The 10,077-nt window shown below is 34.7% G+C and overlaps 1 protein-coding gene and 1 long non-coding RNA gene across 5 annotated transcripts; one reads left to right on the forward strand and one right to left on the reverse strand.

Annotated features, from left to right (window-relative positions):
* The first annotated feature begins 1,155 nt into the window (after positions 1-1,155).
* LOC123881184 (intraflagellar transport protein 20 homolog) lies at positions 1,156-3,175 on the forward strand. Of its 4 annotated transcripts, none has more exons than XM_045929828.1 (4): positions 1,156-1,380; positions 1,506-1,641; positions 2,259-2,413; positions 2,510-3,175. In XM_045929828.1, exons 2-4 carry the CDS (start codon positions 1,518-1,520, stop codon positions 2,624-2,626), a joined length of 396 nt encoding a protein of 131 aa, XP_045785784.1. In that variant the 5' UTR covers positions 1,156-1,380; positions 1,506-1,517; the 3' UTR covers positions 2,627-3,175. The 4 variants fall into 4 exon arrangements, with proteins under 4 accessions (XP_045785784.1, XP_045785783.1, XP_045785782.1 ...); XM_045929827.1 differs by having other exon boundaries at positions 1,157-1,338; XM_045929826.1 differs by having other exon boundaries at positions 1,159-1,331.
* On the reverse strand, positions 2,964-4,851 carry LOC123881186. Its single transcript, XR_006799429.1, has 2 exons — positions 3,274-4,851; positions 2,964-3,242 (listed from the first exon to the last, which is right to left on the reverse strand). It is a non-coding gene; the product is annotated as an uncharacterized LOC123881186 (long non-coding RNA).
* Between the last annotated feature and the right edge of the window lie 5,226 nt (positions 4,852-10,077).

The raw sequence follows: 10,077 nt of genomic DNA on the forward strand, positions 1-10,077 counted from the left end.
AACAAAGATAGTGATTTAAGCTATTTTCGTTTCGTGTGTAACGGTATAGTTGGTGGAGGTTAATGTAAACAATCACAGAAGCTGAAAAAAAATTACAAAACTAGTTACAAAAATCACTAGTTTCGAAACAGGTGACGCCGACCAAGTCACTGATTTCGTTACGTTTCTTAAAAATGACGTAACGACCCACGTCTATTTGCGACTTTATGATATTATGACTCTATAAAAAAAAAATGGCATTGGCAATGACAATTGACATTCATAGACTATAGCATAGATAATACATATTGTAGACTAGAATCTATGATCGAAGGACTAGAATATGAACATTCTAACCATAGTAACTAACTAGTAATATTACAATACAATATTTCCAAGTTATGACCTTTGGGTCCCGGTCCCGTCCAACACAACTATTATTAACTAGCTCAAAACATGGCAAAAACCGTGCCGACTCCAGAGACAGTCGCATAGTGCATCATCAAAGATCCAACTCATCAAACTCACCTCATCACTGGCCGACTACAGCTGAACACTGATCTCTTCTCAGATATAGAAGGGTTCAGGCCATAGCCCACAGTGCTGGTCAAGTGCGGATATTTAGAAGTGCGTGCCCGGGATCGAACCGTGTACTCGCTCAATAGGAGTCCGAAGTCTTAACCACTAAGCTATTACTACTTTGGGTTACATCATTTACTCTGGCATTTGCATGTCTGGCAATTATCTGTTGGTTTTTAGGGTTCCGTACCCGAAGGGTGCCAACGGAATCCTATTACTAAGACTCCGTTGTCCGTCCGTCCATCTGTCTGTCAGCGGGCTGTACCTACTGTATCTCGTGAAGCGTAATAGATACCTACCTAACCTTTTAGCTGCAATAGAAATACACATTTTGTGAAAGTTTAAACTCTCTACGTACCTATACATGAGGCATATTCACACGACCGTTATAAAAGCGTTGCATTAAAACCCGGCGTTGGCAGGTATTAACGTTGTACGCGTCAAAAAAGCGTTGTCGTGTGAACAGATACTTGGGAATGCATTTATTTGTTCTATTTGACCGCTTTTTCAACGGACGTTAAAAAAGAACGCTTTTTTAATGGACGTTAAAAAAGCTCTCGTATGAATGAGAATTGAGACTTTACTTAGCTATTGCCTCATATAGAGTAAAGTAATCTATACGTCCATGTCTATAACTGATGTTGCCTAGCAACTGTTTGGCAACAGCCTACAAACTTGGCCTTGGGCCCTTGTATACAAATAACAAAAAAAAAAACAAATAAATTAAAAACTCTCGTTAGCATCGATAACAACAAGTCTACGCTCGATAAAGAGTAAGTAGTTTAGCTACTTGTAGTTTCTTGATTGAAGAATAATTATTTGGTAAAAGTAATTTAGGTATCAGTTTGTTAGCACTTTGTATTACTTTTTGCCTAAGAATACAGGTATATGAGGTATATCCAAAAACTTGAAATTAATTAATAGAAGATTAATATTATTAACTCTAGGTTCAACGCAACATGGCTGAAGAACTACAGAAGTCTCACCTATATTATGATGAAATTAACAAAATAAGAGTTATTGAGAACACAGTTCTTAAGGAAACAGAGGATTTAAAGGAAACTAGCAAAGAGTATGAGACAAGTAAGTAGGTACCTAAGGTTTTATAATATTTAAGACTAAGTAGCTGTTAACTGTTGACCGAAAATCGAACCTGTTACCAATAGGGTAAAAATAATTTATATAGGTACCTACCGTATTTTATTTATTTTCTATTCAAATACAACTTAGCCCTTGACTGCAATCTCACCCGGCGATAAGTGGTGACTGATGATGCAGTCTAAGGTCGAATCGGGTTAACTTGGATTATACCTACCTACCTACCTATAATTACCTATGTGATTGATTTGCTGTTATCCGCTAAGGAGTCCGTCATTTCCGAAACTTTTCAGCAGATATTCACTAAAACAAGAGATCTACCTGAAGTTAAACATTTTGAAAATAAAAAAAGTTAAAATCGGTTCAGATCTGATGGAATTACGGAGTAAAACATTGACGATACTTATTATTTCTTATCCCGAAGAACCACATATTTTTAACGCACCACATCCACAATATCACATTGCTGAGTATAATTCTTTTATTTATCGTAAAACCTCACTAGTCAGCGGTGGTCTCGTTATCAAAAAAATGTTGTAAACAACACCCCAGTGATGTAGTTGACAATACAAATTTATACTATTTAGCAAATAACTTTTCAGAGGTACAAGACTTTGGGAAAATAATAACGAATTTGTTAGATATGTTAAAAGAATTAGGAGATAACGTAGAAAAGCAGAAGATGGCTGCTATAGGTGCAACTAATCTCGTAAAATCTATAGCAAAAGACAGAGAAAGTGAACAAGCAAAACTGCAAGTAAGGATTACCTTTGAATCAGAAAAAAATCAACAAAAATAAAAGCAGTGGTAAAATAATGATCTCGGTTCTCTAAAACATTTTTTTTTATTTCAGGCGGAAATAAGCGATAAGTCTATAGCTCTAGAACAATTAGACAGTGAATATGATGCTCTCCAAATATTAGAAGCCACTCAAATCGAAACTATTGAATATTTGACCCAGCTAAGATAAAATTTTATTGCTTTTTTAACAAACAATAATTTTATTGCTCTGATATGACAGGAGTCAAATAATTTGTATTAATTAGTTAGTATGAAATGAAAACATGCACACTAGTCACTCTGATGTAGGTTATTCGCTTCACGTGCTATTTTGTCGATCGCGCGTCACGCCCATTACAAGTTGCAAGACAGCACAATACAATAAGTTTAGTGTGTCTGCACCTTTACTCAAATATGTATATAATAGTACCTACACTATCTACTGCATCGAATTAGATGATTATTTTGTTTTCATTTTATGTAATATTCTTTTAGATGATATTTAAAAAAAATCATACAATAACATTAGAGTCTGTAAAAATTTATTTTTTTAATCAATTCACACATGAAACAATTTTTAACGGGATCTGCTAAAATAAAATTAACAAATTTTTTCTCAGGTCCAGTGTCTGTATTTTTATGGAAAAAAATACTTGTGTAATTATTTTACTTTGCCACATTTTATTACTATCGTTGATTACAAAAATATGACTACTTATGTGACTAAGGAATAACATACCTACATAATAAAAATAATGAAATAAGGCGCTGCTCAACCATAGCGTACGGTCACGCTACACCGTTGACTAAGCTTCGCTTTATTTGAAAGGATGAAACCCACTGCAACCCACGAACACGCTACGCACAAATACGTGGTTGACGTCAATGTTACACGCGTGGCCTGCTCGGATATGTCGCTTACGCTGCTCATCTCATCCGTGTAGTCCCGTTGGCCCCGCTAACCGTGTCCCCGTTAACGGGGACAACGGGATTCCCACAAAGTTTGGTATACGACATGTGTCCGTTCCACAGGCCGAAGAAGTAGAACTTGAATTGTGCTGCGCTACACGTACACAGTCAAAGGCCGTAAGTCATTTAGCACCTCAATGACAGTTGGCGTGGCACGGTTATGCACACGTGCATTAGGTGTGTGTGGCATGTAAATAGAAAAAGTTCATAAGTGTGACAGGGTTTTGGTAAAATAGTTTCGCGGAATTGCTACTTGAATTCTGAGGCCGATTGTACATAGTTGTGGGTTATTGTATGTTGCAGCGGAAACGTGACTAACGAACGGACCCACGCAGCTAAAATGCGCCGCGTGGCCATGCACAGCGTGCGCAACAGTGAGACAGCGCCTTTTATTTTATTCATATTAATCATTCCCTTGATTCGAAAAAAACAAAATGGAACATTTTTGTAGGAACAGGAATAGGTACATATTGACAATGTCACAACTATTGTCTCATCAAACTTCACAATAATTTTCATCAATTGCCAAAAACAAATACATATAATATGTCATGTGTTTAAAAAAATAAGAATGGAGAACTGAAAAATGATTAGGGCGTGTTTTTTTCAAGATAAATTCGACACCAGTTGGATTTTTCGAACTCATACATATTTTGAAAGTAAAAATTAAACGCCTTGCAACACACATCTGCAGAGTGGAGTGAACCGAGGTACAGCTTTTTTTATATGACTTGACTCCATTCCACTCCGTAGGTATGCAACGGACTATACCCAAAAACAGAAGTAAAAACTTAGTCACAGTCCTTTCTTACCTTACAAAGAACCTTAATACTAATACCATAAGCTTATAATAATTGTTACTTACCTACTATCGAGTCAGTTCTATAATAATTTATTAATGCAGTTAATCTTAGCTTAGTCTATTGCCGACTGTTTACTTGTGTAATAAAGAATTATTATGTAACCAAATTGTTTGACGTGAAAATTGAATCCCAGAATAAATGATTAAGTAATTATAAGTATGTTTGTTGAAGAACCTATAAATGAATTTCACAAAATGTAATAGATTAATAATATTAAACTAGAAACATTATTATTGATGCAGTGTTTCATCATATTATGGAATGCATCAAAATAATTTGAGATAAACTTATCAGCGCATATGCATGGCATAACATTATGATATGTCAGCCAATTTGTTGAAAACTGTAGGCCTAGCATAGTTGTCACTGTGTAACTCTGATAAGCTCCGCCTACACGCTCCGTCTTACCTGAGAGCTTACCTCCACGAGCCAGTTTGTGCAGTTAAGCGGAATTTACATTACGAAATTAATTTCACGACATTAATTTCATGTGTTAACGTCTTATTTATTCCATGCATTACGTTACACATGCAATTATTAATGAAATGAATGTCGTGAAACTAATTTCGTAATGTAAATTCCGCTTTAACGCGGCGGTCTCCGTTTTCGTCGATACTAAAGTTTACTAAAATGGAATTAAGTTAGGAACGCATGGATCGAAAAATTTGAAATTAATATATAATATTTTTCATTATATCCCCTTGGATTTGGTCCGATTAAAACATGATTGGACAAACTTTCCTCGATAGAAAAAAAATCAGAAGTTTGGTCTAAAACCTTAGACTTTTGGGTTTTTCTCTTTAATGACAAAGCTCTTAAAGACGTAACTTTCACCATAGGTGTAAAACAATCAAATAAATAATTCGGTCCGATCATTTCACAGTAAGTGCTATATTTCAAATTATATTCTAAATTATTTGATTTCACGCTTCCTCGCTTATTCTCTTCAAATCGCGTACAGAGCGAGTACAAAGAATTTTCGACCCTATTGTTGAGTCTTATGGGCCGTAATTACGTTATCTTGTCAGTCATACCCGTCGCCTCAGCGCGGCAGGACCTGTTTCGGGTTTCATAAGCATTTTGTCATACTGTAATTGTACAGAATGCCATAGAGTAGTAAATTCAGTACTATGTTATAAAGTATTTTTATTTAGGATTTTTCTAGATTTTAAGATAAGTTTATATTGTGCATTTATTACATTAAAAAAGTAATTATTTTAAAAAGAATGCAGTAAACAGTACATTGCAGTGTAGTGAAGCTAATATTAGGTCATTATAGACCAGGACTTATAATTTGAAAATAAAAATTAATTAATCTGAGTGCTCTATCCCGGTAGCTCAAAGATCAAAAACCAAACTTGTAAAATGCATAAGTATTAGAAGATAAGATGGAAAAAAAACTTTATTGATATCAATTTAAAGGTTTTTAGGGGAAAGTACTAATTATTATGAAAATAGGATGAGAGGAGACCGCGTATAAGCAAGCGTAGTGTAGGACGTCCTCCAGCACGATGGACTGATGATATAAAGCGGCTGGCGCTCTTTAGGGAAGGCCCATGTCCAACAGTGGACATCCACGGGCTCATAATGATGATGATGATGATCATGATTATTATGAAAATGACATCCACTTTCAAGTCCGAGATGTTTATCCAAGGTGTTATAATTTTTAGTTTCTTCACTTGCTATGCAATGATATCATTTATTAGGGTTCCGTACCTCAAAAAGAAAAGCGGAACGCTTATAGGATCAATTTGCTGTCTGTTTGTCTGTCTATCTAACTGTATGTCTGTCTATCTGTCCGCCTGTCAGTCTGTTTTGTCCATGTGTGTTGTGTCTGTCAGGAAAACCTATAGGGTACTTCCCGTTGACCTAGAATCATGAAAATTGGCAAAAACCATGAATTTATGGGTTCATTAAAAAACAATGTGTTTCAATTTTCAAAGTAAGATAACTATACCAAGTGGGGTATCATATAAAAGGGTTTTACCTGAACATTCTAAAACTGATTTTAATTTATTTTTAAGCATAATAGTTTTTGATTTATCTTGCAAAATGTCGGAAAAATACCTGAGTACGGATACGGAAACTTGGTGCGCGAGTCTGACTCGCACTTGGCTGGTTTTTTTATGTATATACGTCACTAAGTAGTCAATAATAAGTTTGACTAAAAATTGCAGTGTCATAAATGTTTTATAGATCAAAAAAATAATCATACTATTAAATATTCCTTCAACTTAGACCTTATTGTCACAGCTTAAAAGTTGAAAATGTGCAAAACAAAATTTCATACGTACTTAATACTTTTTCTCATAAAACTAGTTCAATTTACAAGAAATGAAAGATCCTATTGTGTTTGCCTTTGTCAATACAAAGGATCTTTGTGGCTTTTGTGTTCTCACTCACGTATACTAACATTAAAATATCGATGTTAAAATATTCGTTGTAAAACTTACCTTATGTAGTTATTCTTAAAGTATACATTAAATTGTTATTAGGACGAGAGTTGCTTCGTTTTGGAATGCCAAATCAGTGTATCAATTTTTCTTGTTTTGAATCGAAAGGTAAGAACAGTAATAAAATGTAACTACTGAAATCGTTTGTTTGTAGCTTTTATAGGTTCGTGAGAAGTAGTATTGTTGTATGATAATTTGGTCAATTTACAGATCAAATTTCTCAAAATCCTGTCTTAGTGCGGGTCTACGTTATATAGAGAACCAACTGCACCTTTTCAAACTTCAAAATCCCATCAGGACCAGTCCTGGCACAATTGTTAGTTAGTGGTAGTACCTTTTCACCCCCACTTTTTTTCATATTACATCCGTTAGGTCAATTTTTTTCGTATAAAATGTAGCCTATGTTACCCGGATTTACACCTCATTCATCAAAATCAGCCCAGTAGTTTCGGCGCTACGGTGGAACACACAGAATCTGGATACAAACACACACACATACATATACAGACTGCTAAAATCATAACTCTTCCTTTAGGCTTTGCCGCAATGGGGTAAAAAAACAGGCTGAATTGAGAACCACCTTCTTTTTGGAAGTTGGTTAAAAATTAAAAAAGGAGCAAGCAACAGACCATTTAGACTATTTACTTTTCCAGACGTTTTAGATACTATCTCATTCAGCGTTTATGTCATCCAACTATGTAATTTGAAGTCTGGCTAATGAGGTGTTCTAATCATACAGACTATTCACATTTCCAGACGTTTTGCTACTTGTGCATTCTGTTTTTATGGCGTACAGCTAAGTTGACTCTCTGCTGACTGGGTAATCTGCTTTGATGTCATCTAGCTGAATTGTCTATTGGCTTACTAGGCACTTTGCTTTCATGTCAGTCAACGTAAAATTGTCTTTTAGCGAAAAGGTAATGACCTCTTTTTCTGGATGCCTAATGAGAGGCATCCAGAAAAAGAGCTCAGCTTCTGAATTAGAGAAAATAATTACTACAAATTTAAAATTTGAATCAATGGCCCGAATCTGAATATAACAAAAAAGCTATAAAATATTTTAATCTCTGTCTTGACTTTGTTCAGTATCATATAAAAACATTTCTCCAGCGCTTTGACTTTGAACCTTAACGTAAACAGTTAAGTTAGCGTATTGAATGTGTACATACCTACTTATGCTCTTTTGGAATATTTCACCTAATTAGTTAACTTTTATGGCTATTAGCTCCGAGCGGGCCGGTTTGACTGTAACCATATTGAATAAACAAAAACAAGGATTATAAACAAAACAGCTTTTTATACAACACGAAATATATTATAATGTTATCCTGTTATGGCTGCAGGTGCATATAATCTCTTTCAGGTGTTTTTGCACGCCTAGCGCGTGTGATATTTTTTTACTGTAAACGTTTTGATAATATGAAAAAATAGGATTTTACGATCTCGGTAATTAGTGAAATGCAATAAATAGTTACTTGTGTAATGTCCGTGCTAACTATATTTTCATTGAATTTCAGTTGAGTGTAATTTCTATAATCTCAGCATCTATAATAGCAATAAGATATAGAAAATATAAGATTTACCTATAAATGTAAGTAATTAGGAATGACAGTATTATCATTATCAATAAGTGAAAATTTCAGAAACTTGGACTTGTCCATGCTATAATCTTTTATCCATGTGAAGTATCTTCTTTCAAGGCCAAATGTAATGGTCACCATAGTAATGACCAAAACTGGCAGATAGGGGTTTATAATGAGAACGTTAACGTAAAATAGACCTTAACCGCCTTGTTTTATAGCTCAAATTAATCCATTCATGTATAGCCAGTCAGACAGAACCAGAAATTAAAATCGGTGTAATTGAATTTAGGACCTTAAGTCAAGGTTATTTAGGCCCATTTTAATTTAATGTTACTGTGTGTGTGTGATCTCATTCTATGAAAGTTGGTGAAATGTTAAATCTCCTACTATAATAAGCATACAGGTTGAAAAAGACACCTATTAGCATGATTGTAAATAGATCTCATTCATTATTTCTCGTTGTTGACAAAACAATAAAAGTACATTATAATATTGTTGTTTTTTTTTTATCAGTGACTGTTTACTAACTAATGATAGTAACTTGGCAACAGTGTGCATTAAATATTATAAATGCGAAAGTGTGTCTGTCTGTCTGCTACGTTTTCACGGCCCAACCACTGAACCGATTTTAATGAAATTTGGTACAGACTTGGGATACATCCCGGAGAAGGACATAGGCTACTTTTTATCCCGGAAAAATGAAGAGTTCCTACGGGATTCAAAAAAACCGAAATCAACGCAGGCGAAGCCGCAGGGATCCTCTAGTAGTATATAAAACAATATTTAACTTGTACACATATTTTTTATAGATACGCAATGTTATATATTACAATAAAGTAACCCAGCGAAGTCGAATGTAATCGATTCTGATGATACCTACAGATTAATTTTTTTAAATAAATTTTTAATTATTTCATAATAAATATTTTTTATCACTATAACTTTGAATTTTAAACTTATACATAACTTGACTTTTTACTCCATCGTAAACACTGAAGTGGGGTGACGTAATGATTAAATGCAGGAGCGATGTGAAAATAATAATCTACACTGTGGCGATGCGCAACCGGTTCAGGGGCGTCTAAGAGAGATGCCGATACAATGTGTATCGCCATCTCTAGATTTGAAATTATACCTGGAATATACCGTCCCCTTAAGTGCGTGCGTGTGGACGGCAAGACGGTATCCCATTCAGTTCCAAAAGCTTCTAGGTGTCGCTTGTGCAGTTTTAACTGCGCAGGTAAGATGGAACGTGTTGCCGGAGCGTTATACACAATCTCTAAACTGAACTGAATTGACAGTTCTAAAGATTCCTTTCCTTTTCTACGAGAAACATTATGAAAAGAATAGCAATATATTTAGACTAGTCATTTTAGTTTAATTTAGAGATCATTGGTGAATTTTGAGGTACATCTTGCTACAACTAGCATTTCAGCCAATCGGAAGTCATTATGATCGTCACACTGTAGCTGGAAAACTTTCTAAGGCCTTGGAAGTAAATGTACTGTGCAGTACAACATAAATTGAAACACGAAGAGAAAATTTCACAAACAAAACAAAAAAGTGATAACACAAAAAAAATGATGAATGAGGATAAAAAATGTCACCTGATTCAAAGATTCGTAGTTGATCGCAGATAACGTAATCTTAATATACATAATTTTTCTGTATGTGTGTTTGTTTCACTATTCCTTCCTAAACGACTGGATAGATTTGAATGTTTTGCGTGTATATTTCAATGGGTCCCTGGGTGGGTTCAAAATACAATTG

This window comes from Maniola jurtina, chromosome 3, assembly GCF_905333055.1.
Source record: "Maniola jurtina chromosome 3, ilManJurt1.1, whole genome shotgun sequence".
Lineage (NCBI taxonomy): Eukaryota > Metazoa > Arthropoda > Insecta > Lepidoptera > Nymphalidae > Maniola > Maniola jurtina.